At 44.4% G+C, this 24,950-nt stretch overlaps 3 protein-coding genes across 10 annotated transcripts in view; 2 read left to right on the forward strand and 1 right to left on the reverse strand.

The window, feature by feature from the left end:
• Positions 1-12,116, forward strand: part of DNAAF4 (dynein axonemal assembly factor 4) — a 50,491-nt gene extending 38,375 nt beyond the window's left edge. For both annotated transcript variants that reach the window (XR_009245596.1, XM_058665829.1), the window contains one exon: positions 11,980-12,116. The gene's annotated coding sequence lies outside the window, so the exon portion shown is untranslated. The remainder of the gene's footprint in view (positions 1-11,979) is intronic.
• On the reverse strand, positions 8,363-16,615 carry PIERCE2 (piercer of microtubule wall 2). The gene is made up of 2 exons (XM_012928766.2): positions 16,398-16,615; positions 8,363-8,811 (listed from the first exon to the last, which is right to left on the reverse strand). The coding sequence occupies exons 1-2, from the start codon at positions 16,413-16,415 to the stop codon at positions 8,470-8,472; spliced, it is 360 nt and encodes a 119-aa protein (XP_012784220.2). The 5' UTR covers positions 16,416-16,615; the 3' UTR covers positions 8,363-8,469.
• Positions 16,616-16,673: 58 nt separating this feature from the next.
• The window catches only part of CCPG1 (cell cycle progression 1), a 46,418-nt gene continuing 38,141 nt past the window's right edge, over positions 16,674-24,950 (forward strand). For 2 of the 7 annotated variants that reach the window (XM_012929313.2, XM_058665825.1), the window contains exon 1: positions 16,681-16,916. The gene's annotated coding sequence lies outside the window, so the exon portion shown is untranslated. Of the gene's footprint in view, positions 16,917-24,756; positions 24,877-24,950 lie in introns of those variants that run through there. The other 5 variants (XR_001168391.2, XM_058665826.1, XM_058665827.1 and 2 more) reach the window with 4 other exon arrangements.

A 24,950-nucleotide genomic window follows, 5' to 3' on the forward strand; every position in this document is an offset into this window, starting at 1 on the left:
TCAGAGGTGACTCTTGTGTGAGCCAGCTAATGCAGGGTCAGGTTAAATCCATTACTTTCACCAGCCAACACAAATACCTGTGGATGCAGCTGCCTGCTCAGTTCTGCCCCATCCCCATACCTCATGGGCTCCGATCAGTACTGTGGCCCAGCCCAGCCAGTGTGTCTAGTCCTCAGGCATACCAGCGCATACTACGGCTAGTTGGGGTGACCCCCCAATAGCTGCTACCAGGCCCACCCCCAGCCCCAGTTTCTGCACATGCCAGCCTCTGTAGCAGCCTAATCTGGCCTAGCCCACATCCCATCCAGCTTTTGTGCACACCCATAGGTGCTGTGGCTTAGCTTAGCCTGGCCCACCTCCTAGACTGGCCCACCTCCTAGACCAGCCCACCCACATGCTAATGGATGCTGCCAAGTTATTCAGCCTGGCCCACCCCAGTCCTGGTTCTCATGCAGGTACAGTCTAGGAGGAGAGTGCCCACAGTTCCCTGCCAGGCATGTTCCAAGTCCCAGATCTTGTGCACATCAAGGGTACTGTGATCAAGCTTTAAATTATGTGTGCCCAGCCCTAGCACTTGCAGGACTGGCATTCTGGCTCTTGTGTGCACCAGCGGGTACAGCAGCCTATCCCAGCTCAGCCTACCCCTATCCCAGCTCAGCCTACCCCAGTCCCAGCTCTTGCCAGTGGGTGCAGCAGCCTAGCCCAGTCTTGCTAATTTCCCATACTAGCCCTCATGTGAATTGGCAGATGTTTTATATCCAGCTGGGTTCACTTGCACCCCATCCTGGCTCTTGCTCATTCCTGTGTGTGCTGTGAGCTGGTCCAGCCTGCCCTGCCCCCAGACCTGGCCCACACATATGCACAGCACACAGGTACTGCAACCCAGTCTGATCAGGCCTGCTGGCAACATGCTCAGCAGTGGAACCTGTGGCCTAGCAGGGAGTGCCTGAAATTCCTCTACCAGGCCCACAGTAGATCCCAACAGTGAATTTCATGTGTGCCATGCAGTGCTACTGCCCCCAAGTCCTGGCACTCACAGCAGGTACTGCAACCTAGCCCTTCTGTTCCACACCCATTGTGGCTCTCACCAATGGGTGCCACAGCCTAGCCCAGCCTTGCAAATCCCCACACTGAGTTCTCATGTGATCTAGCAGGTACCGTAGCCTAACTTGGCCTGTCCCACATGCATTCTGGCTCTTGTGAGCACCAGTAGGTGCTGCAGCCTAGCCTAGTTTGGCCCATCTTCAGATCCAACCCACATGAATGCTGCTGGGTATTGCAGCCTTACCCAGCCTGGTCTGCCCGTAGCCCCGACTCTTGCATTCACACCTGGGAGCTGCAGCATAACAAGGGAGTCCACAGAGTTTCCAGTCCTGGGTCTTATGCATTCTGACAGTGCTTCAACCCAGCCTGGCATGGCCTGTTCACAGTCTCAGTTCTTGCTGGTGGGTGTTGCAGCCCCACACAGCTGGGCATGGCCCACACACTGTCCTGGCTTTCCTGTATGCCAATGGGTGCTGAGGCCTGGCCCAGCCTGGCCTATACTCAGACTTGACCTACACAAATGCTGAAAAGTGTTGTAGCCTTGCCCACCCTGGCCCATTCCCAGCCCCAGCTCCATGCTCCCTAGGCAGTGCTGTGGCCTAATTGAGTTCCCCAGTTCCCTTACCAGGTGTGCTCCCAGCTCCAGATCTCACACAGGCTGGTGGATGCAGTGGTTATGCTTGGCATAATGTGCCCTCAGGCCTGACTTTTGCATGTGACAGTGGATACTGCAGCCTGGCCTCTCTCAGCCCCCTCCTAGCCCTGGTCCCAGATGTGTCAAGTGGATTCCTTTCTGGTAATTTCTGTGATCCAACCTGGCTTGACATGTCACCACCCCCAGTTCTCTGCATAAACCTGCACATGCTACATTCCCACAGAGGTGAGTCTACAATTTTTCTACAGAATCTGCCCCAAAATACAGTTGTCTTATGTTCTGGTGGGTGTTGTGGCCCAGCCTGATATGGCCTACCTCCTGATCTCATGGGCAGGAATTGCAGCCCAGTCCAGCCCAGCCCAGCCAGGCATGCCTCCAGCCCCAGCTTTTGGATACACCAGCAGGCTATGCGTGATGCTATTTTGCTTGGCCCAGGTCTCCAATGTGGGCAGGTGCCCCGGCCTAAGCTGGACATGCCCTCTGATTTCCCCTCCTTTAAACCACTCCATCTCAGCTGCCTCACCTACCTGTGAGTGCAGTGGCCCTTTCCATGGAAGACCTCAGAAATAATTCCTCCCCTGTCAAACATGCCCTCATCTGCTCCCACTCCCATGTCTCCGAACCCTCTTCCCTGGGCAGTCTGCAGCCCTCCTGCCTGGGGACCAGGAGGGTTGTGTGCACTAGTCCAGCGTACCCTGTCTTCCCCAAATATCTTTAAAAGTAATAATAAGAAAAAAGAATAAGCATCTGTGCTGCCATACTGGTACAGTTGACACAAATTAAGCATTAACCAGGCTCAGAATACCCACCAGCCACTGGCTGCTTTTCTCCAAGCAGTGTAACACTTGCCTAGGTACAAGATAAACTAGGCAGTTGCCCATAGCTAGGATATTCTCTCCTGATTTCTTAGAAGTGTAGATAAACAGTTTAGCTTCAGTTCCATTTGGGTTTTAAGTCTGGTCTTTCTGGGCCTAGTGCAGTAGAAGAGACTGAAACAATTACCTCCTGTAATTTTTATTTAACAACATGTCTGTCCATACATTGATTCTTTCTGATAACACTGTCCGGTAAAGTTTTCTAGTTGCCTGTTATCTCATCCCTTTGTTGCAAAACAACACCCCAAACCTGCTGGAGGCATTGTTTCAGAATTCCCCAAATGGGTCCAATCACCCAACATGCAGAAAACCAATCACCGACATTGGGGTGGTGAAAGAAGGATATTTATTGAAAATTGTAAAACAAGGAGCCGGGAAGCTATTGCTTAATTCCTGAGCTCCCCAAGGAGCCAGGGGTAAAGGTTCTTACAGACTGAAATTAGGGCTGAGAGGTGCATGATCGGTTTGTTTCTGAGTTTGGTTGGTTGGTGGTGCTAGCCTTTGATTGATGAGTGATGATGTGCTTGTTAGGGAATCTGTGATGGCCAGGTGAGTTTGACTTAGTCTTGGGGTTACATGAAGGTGGCAGTTACATTCTTTTTTTTTTAATATTTATTTATTGATTTTTACAAAGTCAGATATACAGAGAGGAGGAGAGACAGAGAGGAGGAGAGACAGAGAGGAAGAGAGACAGAGAGGAAGATCTTCTGTCTGATGGTTCACTCTCCAAGTGACTGTAAAGGCAGGTGCTGCGCCACATTTTTCTCTTCTCTGTAAATCTGCCTTTTCAATAAAAAGAAACAAATCTTAAAAAAAAATCACACCCTTGTGATGGCTTTTTATCTTTTTTTAAAATATGTTTTTATTTTTGGGCTTTTTATCTTATCATGAGCAAGCTAGACATTATTATAATTCTGTCTCCACCCCCTTGATGATTGTTAGCTGTTACTCTGCTGTGCATAAAAGATACCATGCCCACCATTTTCTCAAGATTTTGCTTTCTTCTCACTGCTATGGCAGGAGGTTTGTTGCTCACTGAATTTTGAGACGAGAATGAGGTTGCTTCTTTCCTTTATGTTGATTTTTTGGTAACAATTACATCTACAAAGAATGCAGCCTGAAATACTTTTTTGAAAATGTGTTATAGTTCACCAAGCTCAAAACTTTTATTCCTCAGGCCCGGGGTAGTAGTCTAGCAGCTAAAGTCCAAGGGGAACCCTGGCAACCTCACTTGCCTTCCAACTCCCTGCCTGTGGCCTGGGAAAGCAGTAGAGGAAGGCCCAAAGCTTTGGGACCCTGCACTCATGCGTGGGAGACCCGGAAGAAGCTCCTGGCTCCTGGCTTTGGATTGGCTCAGCTCTGGCTGTTGTAGCCACTTGGGGGAGTGAATCAGAGACAGAAGATCTGTCATTCCTTCTTTCTGTATAGTTGCCTTTCCAATAAAAGTAAGTAAATCTTACAAAGAGAGAGAGAGAGAGAAGAGAGATCTTCCCGCTGCTGGTTCACTTCTCAAATGGCTGCAGTGACTGGAGTGGCACCAGTGCATATCCAGGAGGCAAAGGTTTCTTCCAGGTCTCCCATGTGATCCAAGCACTTATGTCATCTGTTGATTTCCCAGGCACATTATCAGGGAGCTGGCTGTGAAGTGCAGTGGTCAAGATGCAAACTGACCCCCATTTGGGAAGCTAGAACTACACATAGAAGCTTATCCTGATGCATCATAGCATTGGCCACAATTTTTGGTCTTTGTTTGAAAGGCAGAGTTACAGAGAGGCTGTATTAGATGTGGGGCCAGTGGGACTTAAATTGGTGCTCCGTATGGTAGCATTGATGCCCACAACTTAACTTACTGTATCAGCTTTCTAGCCCCTTGGTCTGGTTTTTCTAATACAATTTAATACAATTTACTACAATCTGTGGCTGGGCCTTAATGCTAAGAATACTCCCTGCTTGAGGCCAGTATTGTGACACAGCAACTTAGGCCTCCACCTGTGACAACAGCATCCTATATGGAGGTTGGTTCAAGTCCTTGATACTCCACTTCAGATCCAGCTTCCTGTTTTTTTTTTTAAGATTTATTAAAAAAAAGATTTATTTATTTTTATTGCAAAGTCAGATACACAGAGAGGAGGAGGAGAGACAGAGAGGAAGATCTTCAGTTCAATGATTCACTCCCCAAGTGACCACAATGTCAGGAACTGAGCTGATCTGAGACCAGGATCCAGGAACCTCTTCCGGGTCTCCCACGTGGATGCAGGTTCCAAGGCTTTGGGCCTTCCACTGCTTTCCCAGGCCACAAGCAGGGAGCTGGATGAGAAGTGGAGCTGCCGGGATTAGAAACAGCGCCCATATGGGATCCTGGCGCATTCAAGGCAAGGACTTTAGCTGCTAGGTCATCACATCGGGCCCCCTGTTTTTTTTTTCAAGTTTTATTTATTTATTTATATTGGAAAGACAGATATACAGAGAGGAAGATAGACAACGAGGAAGGTCTTCTGTCCATTGATTCACTCCCCATGTGGCTGCAATGGTTGGAGCTGCGCCGATCCGAAGCCAGGAGCCAGGAGCTTCTTCGGAGTCTCCCATGCAGGTGCAGGGAACCAAGGCTTTAGGCTGTCTTCAACTGCTTTCCCAGGCCACAAGCAGGGAGCTGGATAGGAAGCATGGCTGCTGGGGTTAGAACTGGTGCCCATATGGGATCCTGGCACATGCAAGGTGAGGAACTTTAGCTGCTAGTGTAGTACACTGGGCTGAGAAAACCTTCTTAGCTCTGAGATATTTAACCTAAGAATTTTAGTAACAGCCAAATATAAAAGGTCTTACACATTTGCCATATTAAGGAACTGTAGGCTAATATTTAGCTTCCACCTAATAAAAAGGTGAATCCATTTGCCTTATATTATTTATAAAATGTGAATATTTTAATACAGGAGAAAAGTTTGATAAACCCGAATTCTGTTGAATATTTCACCCAAAAATTCTGTGTACTGCCTTTGTCATTTGATCTTTTAGAGGAAGTGAATGAAACATTTGTTGTGTGCTGTAATCAGACATCATTTTGGAAGATATTTGGAAGAGGTTGGGGAACGTGCAGACCTTGAGCTGTTTCTTCACATTAGATTGTCTGTATAATTATAAGATCCTACTTTCCTATTCCCCTAAGGTCTAACTGAAAGATTACTTTTTACAACTAATAATATTCCAAACCTGAAAGCAACAGGGAAAAATAATTGTAATTTTATTTTCCAGTATAGATACTCAGACCAAATTGAACTTACAGTTTAAACAGAAGAAATAAATGTTTGTGTTTAGTGGAATCACAGTTCTGAAGCACAGCCAGTCATCTTCTACTGCTCACATTGTATTTAAGATCTGTTAGTTGGATTTGTAAAAATGTAGCATTTTCTCTCTCATCTTTGTATTTAATACATCTCTCTGTCTCTCTGTGTATGGGATGACCTTGTCTTTGATTGAGCTTTATCTTCTCCAGGCTGCTTCCCTAATCTATTTGATCTAAATTTTTATCAATTCTGTTTCTTCTTTTTAAAGATATTTATTTGAAGGCCAAGCAACAAGGAATAACATAAATTGGGGAAGATGAGGTAGGGAGAGAAATATAAAAATCTATCTCACAAGGTTCCAAGAGCCAATTCTCGACCAGGCCAAAGCCAGTAGCCAGGAACTCTCTCCATGTCTTCCAAGTGGGTGACAGAGCCCCTAGTACTTAGGCCATCTTACGCTGGCTCCCACGTATATTAGTAAGAAGCTCAATTGGAGGTGTAGCACCTACAACTTGAACTAATACTCCATCATGGGATGCCGGCATCATAGTGGCTTAACCTGGTATGGCACAAAACCTGTCCCAGAAATTTGTTTCTGTTTTCTGAAACACTTTGTACATACTATATATTATTTAAATTATCATACTTTAATTTACTGAGGTTATTCCTCCCAAATGTTAATTCACACAATGAAACCATTGTGTGTTAGTTCTATGTCCCTTATTTGTTTAGTATCCGACATCATTGTGTATTCATTGAACATTTGCTAAACAGAGGCTGTGTGGTGTTTCAAGTAAAGCCACTGCCTGAAATTTCAGCATCCTATTGAGCACCAGTTCAAGCAGTGGTTGCCCTACTTCTGACCCAGCTCTCTGCTCATATAACTGGGAAAGCAGTGGAAGATGGCTTAAGTGCTTGGGCTCCTGCAGCCGTGAGGTGCAGGATATCCTGGCTCCTGGCCTTGGCTTGGCCCATCCCCCGCCATTGCAGACAGCTGGAGAGTGCAACAGCAGAAGGAAGATCTTTTGCTCCTTTCATCACCTGTGATTATGCCATTCAAACATAAATTCATAGAATAAAAAATTGTAAACAGGAGCCTGTTTAAACACTGGACCAAACACCACCCCTCCATAGCCTCCGTAGCTTTTAATGTAACCGTTTTCTATTTAGTAAATAAGTGAGATTAAAAAAAAAAAAAAACCTCTTAAAGTTCTTGGAGTACATGTCCTCAATAGAGGTAGAATGTTCTAATGCAGCTTCTACTTTTTATTGTATTTTTTAAAGATTTATTTATTTTTATTACAAAGTCAGACATACAGAGAGGAGAAGAGACAGAGGAAGATCTTCCGTCCAGTGATTCATTCCCTAAGTGACTGCAACGGCCGGTACTGTGCCGATCCGAAGCCAGGAGCCAGGAACTTCCTCCAGGTCTCCCACATGAGTGCAGGGTCCCAAGGCTTTGGGCTGTCCTCGACTGCTTTCCCAGGCCACAAGCAGGGAGATGGAAGGGAAGTGGGGCTACCAGGATTAGAACTGGCGCGTTCAAGGCAAGAACTTTAGCCACTAGGCCACGGTGGCAGGCCCCTTTTTATTGTATTTTATTTGTAAGAGAGAGAATATGAAAAAGATCTTCTGTGCCTTGATTTACCTTCCAAATGACCACAACAGCTGTTCCCGGGCCAGGCTACGACTGGGGTTTGGAACACCATCCTGATTTTCTAGTAAGCCTGTGAACTGTTCGCTGCTGCTGCCCAGAGTACTCATTAGCAGGAATAAGAAAGCAGAGAGTTGAATCAAGGCACTCTGAAATAGGATGGAGGCATCCCAAGTGCCATAATAAACTCACTCTTATTAATTGTTTTAGAGGTAAAAATTCTCTGTAATTCTTATCTATTTATTTGAGAGGCAGACAGCATGACCTTTAGGAAGAGATCGAACTCCCATTTGGACCCAGCGCAATGGCTCAAGTGGCAAATCCTCTTCCTTCAAGTGCCCAGATCCCATATGCGTGCTGGTTTGTTTTCTAGCTGCTCCACTTCACATCAAGCTTCCTGCTTATGGCCTGGGAAAATTTTGGTAGACAGACAAAAGCCTTGGGCCCCATACCCGTGTGGGAGACCAGAAGAGTCTCTTGGCTTCTGATTTTGGATCAGCTCAGCTTTGGCAGTTGTGGTCACTTAGAGACTGAACCAGCAGATGGAAGATGTTTCTGTCTCTTCTTGTCTCTATAAATCTGCTTTTCCAATAAAAATAAATAAATCTTAAAAAAAAAAAAAAAAGAATTCCCATTCACCAGTTCTTTCCCCACACGCCCATCCCAGAAGTCAGCGGGGGTCTTTTATGTGGAAGGCAGGGGAGCTTTGTAGTGGCAGGAATCTGTAATCACATGGCCAGGTGGGTGTGCATGCTCCAGCCAGCATTTTAATTCACCTCTATTCTGTTTCAAACACACTTTCATTTAAAAAGTTGCTGTCGTTCAACTATCAGTTGGCATACTTTATTTCTTAAAGGTATTTTTAAATTGAATCAAATAATTTTATTTTCTAAATCACTTAGTCTTAGATTTAAAACTCACTTTTCCTTAATGCATTTTTCTCTTAAAAGGAATGTATTTTCACAGAGTGTGTTGAAAATTAGGAAAATCAAGAGTTCTGGTTCTGTCAGGTGCAATATTTAGACTGTTGTTTTGATAAAATCCAGTTGCTCTGATGTGGCTTGAAAATACTTGTTCCTTTGGAGTGTAATTGCAGGGCAAAAACTGCGGAACAGGTAAAAATTCACCATAGTGACTTGAATTGGTTTTATACAGAATCATCTGGGGTTTAGATAGTGAGGTGGCCGTACGAAGTGTCTTTGGGTCCAACATGCATGAAAACACTGGATTGCCAGGGTTCACACAAGGAGGTGATTGGTCAAGCTTCATTTCTGTGTCTGAATTTGAAGCATTTCTCTTATCCTAAAAGATAAACACATAAGTCACTTTCTAAATTATCAGCTTCTTAAAACAATTAGAATTAAATGTAGCCCTATCATTCCCCCTTGTCAGAATTCTCATTTCTCTTGAGGGCACTGAAGCCTACCTGTTAAGTGACAGAGGCCTGTACAAAGCAAACTGGTTAAAAGTATAGGTAGGTAGTACCGAATAGCAGTAAAAACTAGTTGGAACAGTTGGCTTAACACACACACACAAAGTATAGGTAGGAGAGCTGTTTCAGTATCCTGTATTAGAAATGTAAGAATTTATCAAAAAATCATATGTCATAGAGCAATCAGTGATAAATCATAGTTTGAAGATGAAATACAGCTCAATTTTAAAGTGAGAAGACAGACATTTGGAGATTTTAGCCTAATGGAGGACAACCATTAAGCTTATCATTACATAACTTACTGAATGATTGAAATCACCATGAGTCCTATGAAAAAAAATGAGATATCTGTAAATATTTACAGAAGGTTCTAACCTAATGTCAGGGGTAGGGAAGGCTATTTCTGTGATGTTTCCCTGTACCTAAGATTGGTAAACTTGGAAAGAAAAGACAAAGTGGGAGTAAAGGGCAAGTTAGGGTGAGATGGGAACATAGATGGGGCCAGGGTTTTCAGGGTTTCATTAAGAACACCAAGGCTTTGAATCACTATTGCAAAAGCAATAGAAAGCTACAGAGGGGCTCAAAGTCAGGTGTGCTGTTAGGCAACATCGTTCTTAGCAAAATGACTTAGACTGCTGTTAGATACTGTGGATGTGGAGAGAGGCTGCATCAGGCTGTGACCTATGATGCTTTATAGTAGGGTGGTGGCATAGCTGGTGGCGGTAAAGAGATCTGAAACGTGTTAGAATTGGAATTCACATAATCTGGGGATTGATTAGATGGAAGAAAAGGGATAGGTCTAGGATGAATCCCAGGTTCCTGGCCAAAAAGGGTGAGAATGTTACTATTTACTGCAATTTAACATAAAGACAGACAAAACAACAACAACAAAAACTAGAGACCAGTGCAACACAGTAAGTTAAAGGTGCTGCTCGGGTAGCAGAGTGCTGGTTGGAGTCTTGGCTGCTCAGCTTTTGACCCAGCTGCTTGTCAACATGCCTTAGAAGGCAGTGGTACCCAGCCAGTCACGTGGGAGACCCGATGGATTGCCGGGCTCCTGGCTTCCCCCTGGCCCAGCCCTTGCCAGCTGTTTGGGTTGTGAAGCAGAAGTTGGAGGATATCTCTTTCAGGTTAAAAGAAAAAATGTTGAATAAAAACAAAAATAAAATGATAGTTCATAAACTTAATAAATGTTTGAAATGTACATAGTTTTGTTGACCAGTAAAAAAAAATAAGCTATAAGTGGCTGCAAAATGCAAATAGCTTACTAGCACATATATGACATGCTTTGTCTTTAGTAATGTTTATGAGGATCATGTTTAATAATGAAAGTGAAAACCTTTAACTGGGATAGACTTTGTAGACCTTGTGATGGCTCGATGGCTAAATCCTCACTTTGCAAGCACTGGGATCTCATATGGGCACTGGTTCATGCTCTGGATGTTCCACTTCCCGTCCAACTCCCTGCTTATCCCTGGGAGAGCCAGTAGAGGACGACGGCCTAAGTCCTTGGTACCCTGCACCTGTGTGGGAGACTCAGAAGAAATCCTGCCTCCTGGCTTTGGATCAGCTCAGCTCCAGTTCTTGTGGCCATTTGGGGAGTGAACTAGCTGATGGAAGATCTCTCTGTCTCCCCCCTCTGTAAATCTGATGTGCCTTTCCAGATCTGCCTTATCATTCATTAATGATTTAGCAAGCACCTCTTGAGCACTGAGTGCTTACACTGTTTGCTTGCCACTGTTGGCTGCTAGCAAACAGTGAGGAACAGTGAAAGGTTCTGGGGCTTATGTTTTATTATACAGAACACCTGTACAACATGGTAACTGGTTAATAACAGTATAGCCTATACTTAAATCATGCCGAGAGCTCTTTCCCTCTGAGCAGTGGTAGTGGGAGGGCCTGTGCAGTCATGGACAAGATCAAGGCTCAGGACCTTCCTGCAGAGCTCCTGCTGTAACTCTGCTTTTCAAATGAATAAATCTTGGTTGGGGTCAGTGCGATGGCTCATCTGGCTAATCCCCCACCTGCAAGCACCCTGGCTACTCCACTTCCCATCCATCTCCCTGCTTATGGCCTGGGAAAGCAGTGAAGGATAATCCAAAGCCTTGGAACGTGCATCCACATGGGAGACTTGGAAGAAGCTCCTGGCTGCCATCTTCAGCTCAGCTCAGCTAAGCTCTGGCTGTTGCAGGCATTTGGGGAGTGAACCAGTGATGGAAGGTCTCTGTGTCTCCTTTTTGTAAATCTGTCTTTCCAATAAAAATTAAAAAAAATTTTTGAATCAAAAAATAATTGCTAATCGAAAGTTGTCATACATAAAAGGGTATATACTATATGAGACCATCTACATAAAATTCTAGAAAGTACACACTAATCAGCAACAGCAGATCAGTAGTTAGGGGGGAAGGAGAGGGCAATGAATTATACAGAGCTGATGGAAACATTATCCTGATTGCTATGATGTTTTCATAGTTGTATACACATACAGTGAACATACATAGTTCACTGTACACCTATAACTGCAGTAGAAATGTTAGGAAGACGAGTGGAAAATGAAACCAAATGACACTTGTAAACATACTGCATCGAACCCATGGTATCCAATTTGTGTCTGCCTACAAAAATAAATCTTAAAAAAAAAAAGAAAAAGGCCTATACACATGCTGCTGGCCCCTTACATTTTGAGTATCATGCTACACACTGATAGGAAAGTGGCCACTGGCCGCCTGTTCTCTTGTGGTGCTGCTCACTAACCAGCCTCATGCATGAGCTGCTCAAGGTCAAGTTTTATTCACCTGTGACAAGTTCGGGAGGCAGAGGGGAGATCAAGTTTGCCTGGGTTTTTATTGCAGCCGTTAGGGAGTGTCCCGGATGTAGAACAGGGGGCAGTGGGAAGGTACTTCCTGCTTGTAATATTCATAGAGGATGTAAGAAGTGGGAAGCAGAAAAAGGGTCTTTCCTGGTCAAAGTACGTTAAGTCTTCATACAGTGTAGATTCAGAAGTTTTTTACTCAAGTTGATTTTTTTGTGTTTTGCAGGTTTCCTGGAATGTGGTGGTCTGGCTGCTTCTGAACACAGCGTTACAAGACAGGCTTCTCTGGAGCTGTGTCCTATTTCAGATTCCCAGCCCTGTTCCTGTTTTGTTGTGGTTTCCCCATCCCAGCTGTATTGCCTAAACCCTCACCCTTGATACCAAAGATGGACAGTGGCTAGGAGTGAAAGAGGCAGGTTGGCTGAGGAGTAAGGGAACTATGAAGAGATGGGAGGTTATAGGGGCATATGACAATGGCAGCTTTATGGAAAAGCATATCAACCAAATTAAAAATTGTGCACCTCCTACTGCCAAGAGTTATAAAAAACACAAATTAAGTGTTCTAGATTCTTCTGTTGGCACTAATAGCTTTTGTTTGACTTTGATGAAATTATTTTACAAGGTTAAAAATTGTGTATAAATAAGGACATGGATTAGATAGATGCCTTTGTTTTTGCATCTGCAGACTCAACTACAAGGGCTAAGTGGAGCAATAAGATACGAAGTGATTCTGCATGAAGCAGAATGTACATTTAGTTGTGATATAAGGCTCTGAGTAACTGCACTCCATGGTGTCCACAACCATATGTGGAGAGCACCTGACCCACACTGCATAAGGCCCACAAATCATTTGTTTTGGCTGTGGCAAGGCCACCACAGCAGGACTCCACATTCCATAGATCCGTAGCGGGCTAAAGCCTGCCTGGTCTATGAAGTGTATTTTCTTCATTGTTCTCTTCATTAAACTTTACTAGCATGCTAACTGCCATCCTCTGTCTGACCTCTGAATTCTTTTTTGGGCAGAGACATGACCCCTGGTAACAATGTGGTGAAATAACCTAATAGTGGTTGCAGGGGTGTTAGTGTGACCTTTTCTGGTTTATTTAAATAGAAGATTGTGCAAATCCATGAAAGCTGTCACACTCTTGTTTCAAGAAGCTGAAACTTAAAAATCCCAGTCTTGAGAAGTCTAGCCAGCATATAATCTCAGTTTCTTCAACTGTAAAATGGAGATAAGCATGTTCACAGAGTTATTATGTCAAGCCAAGGTTAGAACAGAGCCTTTGTGAGTTTCAAGTTTGGGTCAGGTTAGCTAGGTTCCTTTTAGTAAAATTCAGTTCACTGCAAATTCCTTGGCTATTTTAACTAATGTTGCAGAAACATTGAGATCTGTAGGTGTGAAGTGCTCAGTCCACTTTGTTTTTGCTTTTGTTGGTTCTGAGTTGAATGGCTGCCAACAGAGTATTTGGAGTAGCAGCACAAGGCTGGAATGGAGGTGACTTTGTCACTGTTCTGAAAATATCTAGGTTTCTTCAGTCCAGTGGAGGCTTCAAAGATGCAAGGTTACTGTTTAGAAAGATCCCCCCCAAGATGGGGGGCTGGTGTCATGGTGTAGTGCTAAGCCTCCACTTACCAAAGCGACATTCCATAGGTCACCTATTGAGTTCTGGCTGCTCTGCTTTTGTGCCAGCTCCCTTCTGGACAAGGCAGCAAAAGAGAACACAAGTCCCTGGGCCGCTACAACCATGAGGGAGTTCCTGGAGAGGCCCAGTGCCAGCCATTGTGGCTGTCTGGGGAATGAACCAGCAGATGGAAGATCTCTGGCACCTAGGCAGTTTGCTCAGGAGAAAGCATACTTTTCCCCTTGGATTTGTTAATACTCATTCCTTCAGTTACCGAAAATTCTTGCTGTATTAAAGCACCCTTTCTGTTGATGGTTCTGAGATTTTATTAGAGTTGACTCAAAATGTAATACAGGAGAAGGCAGTTATCGTGGTATTAAAATCCTTAACCAGAGGATGTGGCTTTAAAAAAAAAGTTTATTATTTTTTGAAAAGCAGTTACACAAACAGGGGAAGATGGATCTTCTATCTCACACCCCAAATGACTACAGTGGGTAGGCCTGGGGCGGGCAGAAGCTGGGAGCCAAGAACGTTGTAGTTGTCTTCCATGTCGGAGCCAGGGACTCAAGTATAAGGGCCATCTTTTAGTTGCTTTCCAAAGAGTATCATTAGTCATCTGGATTGGAAGTGGAGCATCCTGGACTTGAACCTGTGCCCATTTAAGTTGCAGACACTGCAGGTGGCAGCCTAATTTAACATGCCACAGTGCCAACCCTGCATATGTGGTTTTGATGACTAGTTCTAGATAGTGACTGGAACATCCCGCTAGTGTGGGCCCTGGAAAGCAGAAGTTTTACTCAAGCAATTTGTTTTCTGCCCGCTTGCTGTTCTATAACCAGTGAAATGGTAGCTCTTCCTCTGCCTCTCAGATATGTATATTTAAGAATGTTACTTTTTGGGCCTGGCGGCGTGGCCTAGTGGCTAAAGTCCTCGCCTCACATGAGCCAGGATCCCATATGGGCACCGGATCTAATCCCAGCAGCTCTGCTTCCCATCCAGCTCCCTGCTTGTGGCCTGGGAAAGCAGTTGAGGACGGCCCAAAGCCTTGGGACCCTGCACCCGCGTGGGAGACCCAGAGGAGGTTCCTCGCTCCTGGCTTCGGATTGGCGCAGCACCAGCCTTTGCGGCTCACTTGGGGAGTGAATCATCAGACGGAAGATCTTCCTCCCTGTCTCTCCTCCATGTATATCCACCTTTCCAGTAAAAATATGAGTGAATCATTGGGCGGAGAAAGGCAGATATACATAGAGGAGGAGAGACAGGGAGGAAGATGTTCGAAAGATGGATATACATAGAGGAGGAGAGACAGAGAGGAAGATCTTCCATCCGATGATTCACTCCCCAAGTGAGCGCAATGGCCAGTGCTGCACTGATCCAAAGCCGGGAACCTGGAACCTCTTCCAGGTCTCCCACACAGGTGCAGGGTCCCAAAGCTTTGGGCCGTCCTCGACTGCTTTCCCAGGCCACAAGCAGGGAGCTGGATGGGAGGTGAAGCTGCTGGGATTAGAACCGGCGCCCATATGGGATCCCGGCACGTGTTAGGCGAGGACTTTAGCTGCTAGGCCACACTGCCGGGTCCCAAGAATGTTACTTTTTTTTTTTATTCATTAATTACACTGTATTATGCGACACAGTTTCATAGGTACTTGGATTCTCCTCACCCCTCCCCAAACCCTCCCAAGAATGTTACTTTTTAAGAGTGTAACACAAAAACCCCAATTTAGTAAAGAACAAAGAAAAATTAGTGGATAAGCTTTGCTGTAATAATTAGTAATAAAATGTGTAGAAGTAGAACCTAAATGTTCTAGATTTCCAGGAAAATGTGTCAGTGTTTATAGATGCAGAAACAAATACTCACTGCTTTTGTTTTCCATTTAAAATTTTACCAGACCTGATATTCTTCAGATACGGAGTAGAAACTATTTGCAATTAAAAAGCACAGTAGCCTACCTAAATTCAGATTGAAAAGACTTACTTTAAATTCTGCCATTTAACCTGCTATGTTTACAAACTGTGACTTATTTAAGGATAAGAAGACTAATTAAAATTGCCAAGAAAAGAGAAGTCTTAAAATTAACCCATGAAACTATCTTGAGAAATGTAAAAATCTGTATATAGGTGATATAGGCTCTTGGAGACATGGAAAGATCTTCCACCTGCTAGTTCACCCTCTAAATGGCTGCAAGAGCTGGAGCTGAGCAGATCCCAAGCCAGGAGCCAGGAGCTCCCCCTGGTTCTTCCAAGTGGATGCAGGGTCCCAAGGACATGAGCTAGTCTCCAGTGCTTTTCCAGGCTAGAAACAGGTTGCTCTGGGTGGGAAGTGGAGCAGCCAGTACCAGAAGCCGCTCCCATATGGGTTGCTGCCACTTGCAGGGGGGAGGATTAGCTAAGGAGCCATTGCACCACCCCTCTACCTGCAAATGAGCTTTCTTTACTAAAATGCTCTTAGAGAAAGCCATGTGACTTGGGCTTTCCCAAAGTCCTTTGGTGTAAACACACACATTTCTATATGTAAAATATAAATGAAAACAAGACATTGCAAAAGCTATACTTAGATAAACTATCTGTTTCTTTTTGCTGTTGTGTCAACAGTTGCTGTTAAATAGGAGTCATAGTTAACACAAAAGAAAAAAGGTTTACCGAATCCCCTCAACTTCTTTGTTGCCACAACTGAGGGGCAGATCTCAGTCTCTGTTTCCCTTAACAGTGACTTTGTAAGGTCACCTGATCTCCTCCCAACTTCCCCTCCTTTCCTATGCTCTTTTTGGTCAAGACACATGTAAATAAATATAAACTTGAGGGATTTTTGTCTTCGGTCAAAATCACCACCAGTTTACTGTACCAGAAGTTAGCAGCTCCCTTGTCCTACCTTAAAAGGCAATTTTTTATTTAATAACACGTGCATTTACATTGATAATAAATGCAGCATCTCTGTGAGGGCCTGGAAAGGTGGGGTTTTGAGGGTGGGGCGGATGGGTATAGCTGGAGTCTTAACAAAAACAATTCCATTGCTCAGACCCACCCAGTCGCAGTCCGTCATGGTCGTCCTCTCCGTAAAATCCGCAAATGCAATATTCTCTTGCAGTAGATGTCAAAAAGGATGGCGAACGCCCGGAGAAGGGTCTTTTTACTGCACCTAATTAAAGAAGCAGAGAGGAAACTGTCGGCTGATTCAGGCAGCTCTGCTAGTCCTTTTAGTGGTGGCGACTTGTCTCCATAGCAACCGGCCGCAGGCCCCGGGGGCCCGGATGTTGTGAGGATTCGCGGTCGCCCGGCCCAGCTTCCTGTGGCCGTCCCGTGGTGGGCCGCACTCCTCTCCGGGATTGTAGTTCTGCGCTCCGCTGCTGCCTTGCGTGGGGGGAGCAGATGGGACTACGAGTCCCGGCATGCGCTGCGGCTCGCTGCCGGCCGCTGCCTCCCGGCTGCGGTCGCCTGCGAGCAGGTTGTTGTTTTTATGAGAGGCGTCACTGGCGCCTGGAGCCGTGACTGCCGCCACCGTGAAAAGCAGCGCAGTCCGGCGGAGGTGGCGCTGCCCCTTCAGGTATGACTTTGGGCGAGTTTTGAACCTGGGACGGAGTTTGGGCCCGAGCGTCGGGGTGCCTGGGACTGCGCCCCGGACACTGCAGCCTCCCCGGGTGGCAAGGGTGAGAGCCGCCTGTTGGGGAAGGGGCTTCGCGGGCGGGCTGGCGCCGGGCTCGGGCGACCTCCTGCGGGCCCCGAGGCCACCTCCCCCGCGGTCGGAGCTTTTCCCTTCGGGGTCCTGGCGGCTCCAGCAACCCCCGCGGGTGCAGTGCTGCACCGTGCGCCTGCGGCGGGGGAGCCTACGGCCCCGGGGACCCTTCTCCACCCTGGGCGGGTGTGGGGGCGCTTTTTGGTCAGGACTGCAGGGAGTCCATATGGTAAGATGTTAATGCGCGTCACCCTGCCGAGTTTTCTGCCGACCCATCTTTTTGGTGACGTTCACACCTCGTGATGCCAGGAATAGAAAGATTAAATGTGAAATAATGCAGCTGCAATCTCTGTTGTTGCGCCAGCCGGACGATGAAATCCCCGTCCCTACACTTTCCTTTCTCTGTCCTCTTGTTTTTTCTTCGCACTGTCCACCTTGCGGGGGGACCGCCAGTTTGAACAAAACGAGGCAGTTAGGATATTTTGTGGAGTGGGGGAAATCGGACTGTTCCGCTTTAGAGTTGAAAAACGGATTTGAAAGGCTGTCTTGTAGATACTGTGGGTAACTGCTTGGTACTGCGAATTTTAGGATAGCTTGCCTTAAGTTCACATGCACCGAGTAGTAACGCTTGTGGTTGGCATTTTACCGGGCCCCACATCTCTAGGGGATATTTTTACACACAAAGTGTGAGGCGTCTTTTTCCTGAGCTTATTGTCTTAGATGGAAGGGATGGAGAGAGTGTTTTACAGCATAGTTTTGACCTCTGTTATAGTAACAATGGGATTCCAGGCAAGGTTATTAAAACTTGTTCCTAAACAGTATTTTGAGGTATGGTAAATATTCGTTTTAAAAAGGAAATTGCTCAGGACCAGTGTTGTGTCAGAGCCGTGAATATAGCTTACAAAGTAGTGTAATCCTGATTTTGTGAGTTAAACCATAGTACACTGATTGCATTTCTGTTACTTAAAATATAAGGGACATTCACTTATAAAGGGACTCTCTCTGTGACGAATGTACAAATACAGTTTTCCTTTACTTTTCTCTATTTTCTCCTTGCCCCATAGACAGTTGTGTTTGGTTTTTTTTAATGCCACAATTTCACATTTGGGCTCTTTTAAGCATTACTTTTAAAAGCAAATGAGTATTACTTTACAAAGCAAGCCACAATAGCAGAAAACAGAAACCTGGTTGCTGCATCCACAAATATTACAAATTTAAAGTTATTTTGGAGAGAAACGGCAAGAAGTGAATTAGTTGGATTGGGAAGAAAAGAACACAGCAGTAATTCTTGCCGTTCATGTTTTCTACTTGGACATTAAAAGACACAGCAGTTTAGGTTTTTTTTTTTTTTTTTTTTTTTTTTTCAGTTTAAGGCTTGGCATTTTTGAAAAATGGGTTAGCAGCTTTTTGTTTTGTTTGTTTAGATTTATTTAATTTTCACTTGAAAGGCAGACTTTCTGAGAGGACAGAGTGTTCATCCACTGGTTCACTTCTCCAGTGTCCGCAGTGGTTAGGACTAGGCAAGGCTGAAGCCAGGAGCTTCTTCGGGTTCTCCCACGTGGGTGCAGAGCCCCAAGGACTGCTTTCCCAGCAGGGAGCTGGATGGGAAGTGGAGCGGCCAGGACTTGAAGTGGCACCCTTATCGCACCCTGGTGCTTGCAGGCAGAGAATTGGCCAGCTACGTATTTGGAGTGTGAACCTACCCAGAAGGTCTAGGTATAACAACATTTCCTGTGTATGTGTCAGCAGAAATAAATACGTTACAAGAGAGGAGCATGTATGACATTAAGTGATTTGGAGTATTAAGAAAACAATTGATTAAAGAGAGGACATTGGGAATCCTTACCAGTGTGGAGCCAGAGCCAGTAGCAGCTCCGCCGGGAAGGCCTGGCTGAGAAGGCCTCAGGGAGGCCCTGGGAGCAGCTGATATGGAAATGAACCTGAAAGAAACTTCTCTAGTCCTCAGGTTTAGATAATAGATCAAAGAGTGGTGCTTCCAGGGAAACTGGAGTAAGCAGACTGAGGAAAGGAACCTGCTAGGGGAACAAATTGCGAATTTGGAGACTCCCTCTTGCTGCTGATATGTAAATTCCTCAAAACCCCCTTCCTGATGCCTACTGACCACCTGTCCTTGAAAAGTCTGATGCTGTTAACAAACTTGGCTATTGACCATCAGTCAGTAGTCCACCTGTGTTCCCTGCTCTGTGCACCAAGCCCATCCATTGCTTTTGTATGTTTTGTGTAATCCTTTCATGGATCAAAAGAAACTCTGTGATCAGCTATTATGTTTATTAACTTGATCAGCAGTATTGTCTAGGTTGTATTAGTTGTGTTCCAATCCAGTTTTTAAACATTTTGGAAAAATTAGGTGTGACTCACTAATGTGAAATTCTGAAAGTCTAAGAATAGGGACATTAAAAAAAAATAGGGACATAGCCAGGAGGCCTGTTAACCTTGGGGTCCTTTAAAATGCAGACTCATGGAACTGCAGAACTATCGAGGCCTAAGTTGTTTCAGAGCTTGTGTGGTTAAGGTGAGGAAGTTGTAAGAATTTCCTTCCTGACTGCTCTGCAGGTCTGACTTAAATTAAAACAGTTAAAAAATAGTTGATTTCCAAGATATTCTGTAATGTACTGCACTGGATGAACTTTAAAATCATCTCATGTGAATTTTCAGATGAAATTTAGCCCTAAAATATGGAAAGGATTGTAGTTGGATAGGTTTATCAATTTCTTTTTTTTTAAAGCAGACTTAAAACTTGTTGAATCTGGTTTTCTTAGGAGGAATGAGAGACTAGGTTAAAGTGAGTTAAAGATTTTTCTCTGTGTCATGTGAAGCCCCAAATAAAGTTTTTCTTTAGTCTTTGTCCATTCATTTTCCTTCTGTAATGTTACTTCTGATTTATATTGGCTGACATGATGAAATGTGAAGTTGAGTTTTGGGTTTGGAATTAGATGTGCGATGGTGTTGAGCAGGGAGTTTTACTCTGAGTCTCCATTTGTTTCCTTTTGTCATCTGTAATAGCCAGTTGCTTTCCTTCTTGGGGAGTTTGTGGAGGTCAAATCAGATGTGAAGATGAAAGCTCTTTTTAAAGTGGTAGCATGTAAAGTGGCCTGGGTGAGTGACACTTACACAAATCCTGTTAAATTGTTTGAAGTGTGCTGACTGTCCAGTGCTTCGGACTGGGAAGCTGGGTGGGAAAGAGTCAGATGGAGGCTTCGTCTGGCTTCTTGATAGAGCTTGAAGGAAATTGGCTCCTCTCCTGACAGTGACTTTGCACTCTGTGGCCTTAAAGGTCCTGAACCTGCCCTGTGCTGCTGTGGTTTGGCTTTAGTTTTAAATTTGATTTTGCCTCTAAAAGGGTAAGCTCATCATCATAGTTTATCAGTAGGAAGCTTCTTGTTTTTGTTGTCTTACCATGGGACATGAGTTGACTTCTTGAACAGTGAGAGTAGGGTAATTCAGATGCTCTTGGTGATAGCTGCCCTGGCTGTTAGAGCATCTGCCTCAGGAGGCTGACATGTTCAGCACTTCAGGGAAAAAAGTCTTACAGAAACTTAAGAGTGCACTTGAAGCACTTTATCAGAGTAAATATAGATAAGTGAAAGAAAAAGGCAAGAAATGCATAACATATCTTGGGTTGATAATGGCAGCTTGTGTAATTAAGCTCAAATAACATCTTCACTATTTAACTAGTTTTAGTGCTAGAAAATAGCAGTGGGTACATATTTAATCTGTAATAAGGTATGTTAACTTGAGCAAATGGAAAACAGTAAAATCGATAGAAAGCTCTTTGTAGCTGTAGAGTAGAAGCTAGCTAGAAGTTGGAATGAATTAAACTTTTGTGAAACAGATGCCCAAAATAAGCAAGAATAGACCCATGTAATGAATATATGCATTTAGCAAGTCAAAATAAGGATTGTTTTAAAATTTGAGTGTAGAGGGAAGCACGGAGCCAGCACCCAGTGGCTTTGCTGATCTACCTGTGAGGGAGAATGGCTGCCAGGAGTTCAAGTGAGGGCCCTCAGTAGCCTTGGCGAAGCTGTATCTGTTAGCTCTTCCAGACTTTTTCAAAATTAAGGTAAGACAGATCTGAAAACTCAGTGGTGGTCTCACAGTGAGTATACCTGATGCGAAGAATAATTACATACTCTAGAATCTTAATTTTCCTATTTTGTTTTGAATGCATTACTTATTTCAAACTTGAAAAGGAAATCAGTGCATCCCTCCTGTAGATTGAGGCAATCAGTTGCTCTTCAGAAGAGATCAGTTGTTTTTGTTTCCCAACCTGGGGAACATTACATCATAGAAGGAAACTTAAGAAACACTTGTTTACTGACTCATTACTTGTGCAGTTTTCACTTTCTAGATCAGGTGTTAATTTAGTATAACACAATATTTATAAGGTGAAGTCATTTCTCCTCTTCATGATTTTTGTAGATTGCTGTCTCTAGTGATAATTTCAGGGTTTTCCCACTCCAACAGAACTGACAGAACCTGCTCATTACTGGGCATGGGTTACTTATGTTTACATTTGATTTTGTCATGGAGGCGCTCCAAACTCAGACATTTAAACCTCAAAGTATTTTTTTTCCAAAATTTATCTGTTTACCCACCTTTTTTTTTTTTTAAAGATTCATTTATTTTTATTGTAAAGGCAGATATACAGAGAGAAGGAGAGACAGGAAGATCTTCCATCTGATGGTTCACTCCCCAAGTGGCTGGAGCTGAGCCCATCCAAAGCCAGGAGCTTCTTCAGGGTCTCCCATGCAGGTGCAGGGTCCCAAGGCTTTGGGCCGTCTTCCACTGTTTTCCCAGGCCACAGGCAGGGAGCTGGATGGGAAGTGGAGCTACTGGGATTAGAATTGGCGCCCGTATGGGATCCTGGGGCGTTCAATGCGAGGATTTTAGCTGCTAGGCTACTGCGCTGGGCCTACCCACCTGTTTTTTTAAACATTTGTTTACTTTATTGGAAAGGTATCTGTACAGAGAGAAGGATAAACAAAGATCTTTCATCTGGTGGTTCACTCGTTCACTCCCAAAATGGCCACAATACCCAAAACTGAGAGGATTTGAAGCTTTGAGCCTTCGTTCACTGTTGTCCCAGGCCACAAACAGAAAGCTGGATGGGAAGTGGAGCAGCCAGGACACGAACCAGTGACCACATGGGATCCTCGTGCGTGCAAAGTGAGGATCTGGCTACTGAGCCATCATGCAGGTCCCAGAACCCACATCTTGATGCCTATTTGCTGAGTGCTGAGCTGGGTATTAGGTACTCCTTTGCTAGGTTTCTTTATCACTAGGCTTTGGCAAGGCAAGGACTTTAGCCACTAGGCTACTATGCAGGGCCCATCCTGACATGTTTCCAAGCTCCTTGCCCCAGTTGATTGGGAGGAATCTGAGGATTGGGTTGGCAGATGGGAGCTCTCTTCGGTCTCTCTGCCTTTCAAATTTAAAAATTAAAAACAAAAACGCAATGTTGCAAGTTGTGTGCTTACTGACAGTTTCAAGGGGCCTGGTGAATCCGGGGGCTCTCCAGGGCTCTGTTAGTGTCTGTGCTGGATCATTGGTATCACAACCTGGGAAGTTTCGCTTGGGTCAAAGTTAAGGAATGGCACCATATCACAGTCATTATTCCATCAAGAACAGTGATGATCATGCCACTTTTAACAGAAAAACTAAATGGTAGAAGGCCAGTTCCAGCAGGGGACTTTGCTCTTTTTGCCCAGTTGTTTTCTGTGTAGCTTTAGTTGAAAGTCCTATAAAAGCTGAGGAATGCAGTAACAGGTCACACCAGCAGGGTAATATGGTGTTAGCCATCACTGCATTTTCCTTCCTTGTTCCGGGATATTTTATTAGGAAGCTTTGGAGAGAGCAGGCTGGTTGTGGGTAGTATTGGGTTTCTGAAAATTTTCTGCTTTGAGTCTCTCATTCCATATCAGTGATTTTTTTGTGTGTGCCAATGTGTAGGATTAAGCAATTATGTTAAGTTCAACACAGGCCAGTTTTGTTGCATTAGAGATGAAGTAACTATTGAAGTCAATTTGTTTCTGATTCTTAAGTCCCTGGTGTGTTTTCTCTATTACAAATAAAATCAGAGGCCTGGTGCAGTAGCCTAGCAGCTAAAGTCCTCATCTTGAACACACCAGGATCCCATATGGGCGCCAATTTTAATCCCAGCAGCTCCACTTCCCATCCAGCTCCCTGCCTGTGGCCTGGGAAAGCAGTGGAGGACAGCCCAAAGCTTTGGGACCCTGCACCCACATGGGAGACCTGAGGAAGCTCCTGGCTTCGGATTGGCGCAGCACTGGCTGTTGCGCTCACTAGGGGAGTGAACCATCAGATGGAAGATTTTCCTTCTCTGTCTCTCCTCCTCTCTGTATATCTGCCTTTACAATAAAAATAAATGAATCTTTAAAAAAAACCCAAAATCAGTAATTAATGAAAAGGTGTGTATTTTATGGTTGTTTGCTGAGTAATAGCTTGCAATTATAATTTTTATGGTATTCCAAAACTTTTAGCTGAATATTAGTCAATTTAAAATAATGGGTGCAGGTTACCAATGGGCAAATTACTGTAAGTGAAGACAGTAATTGTTGTTGAATTAAGTATGTGTGTGTGTGTGTGAGAGAGAGAAAGAATAGTTATCCAGAAAAACTTAGTGAAGGAGACTGAGCTTTCGTATAGAATTAAGTCATGATAAGATGAACATAATCTGTAAAGTGAAGATCGGGCGGCAGACTATCCCTTCCCTTTTCAAGTCAGTGCACTTTTTTTTTAACTTACTGATTTTTTTCTTTTTCCATATAGACTGGGATTCCCCACCAAAACCACCCTCCCCGACAGAGTCAGGTGCACTTTTAAAGATTTATTTAACAGGCGGAGTAGTGGAAAGGGAGAGAAATTTAGAGTAAGAAATTAACCTTCTGCTTTATTCCCTAAATGTCTGGACCAGGGATCTGAGTGCCCAGGCCATCCTCTGCTGAGTTTTCAGGCGTGCTAGCTGGAAAGCGGAGTGGCAGCAGAGTGGCTGGGACTCCAAGTGGCACTCCAGTAGGGCTGTAGGCGTTCCAAGTGATAGGCTACTCTATCGAGCCACAGGAGCCACTGCAAGTGAAAGCTGTTTTATTTTTTTTTATTATTATTTTTAATTCATTAATTACATTGTATTATGTAACACAGTTTCATAGATACTTGGATTCTCCCCACCCCTTCCCAAACCCTCCCAGTGAAAGCTGTTTTAAAGCAGGCATGTTCTGTTTCCTTCTTCCTTTTCTTTTTTCTTTCTTTTTTTTTTTCTTAAAGATTTATTTAACTTGAAAATCAGAGTTACATAAAGAGAGAAACACAGACAGATTACTGTATAAATGGTTAGGAGCCAGGAACTTCTTTCAGATCTCCCACGTAGAGGCAGGCCTTGGGCCATCCTCTGCTGCTTTCCCAGGTCATTAGCAGGGAACTAGAATAGAGGTGGGGCTGCTGGGATTCAAACCTGCGCCTGTATGGGAATCCAGTGCTGTAGGCAGAGGGATTAGTAAAGCAGGTGCTTTCATGTATTTCAGATGAAAGGTCCAAAATCTCTGAAAAGTGTTATACGAGCTTGATGGTTGTCCTTGCTGACTGTCTGATTGTTAATCGTGTTGACAGTGTCTGTGGGGCCTTTGCCTACAGCCCATTGGTTGTCTTCCTTTGGAATTATAGGCGTGTAGGAGAAGAATGCCCCTATTCTTCTTCATCATATGTAGTTCTAGAAGATAAGGTGATGGAGACCTAACCTTTTCCATAGTAAAATGTAGCTGCTCAGGAGTTATGAGGGACAACATCATTTCACGTAAGAGTCATCCCAATGGTAGTAATTCAGTAAAGTTAATGTTGCTGTGATTTTCCTAGAAATTTTAGCTAATG

Source organism: Ochotona princeps, chromosome 6 (genome assembly GCF_030435755.1).
Source record: "Ochotona princeps isolate mOchPri1 chromosome 6, mOchPri1.hap1, whole genome shotgun sequence".
Classification (NCBI taxonomy): domain Eukaryota; kingdom Metazoa; phylum Chordata; class Mammalia; order Lagomorpha; family Ochotonidae; genus Ochotona; species Ochotona princeps.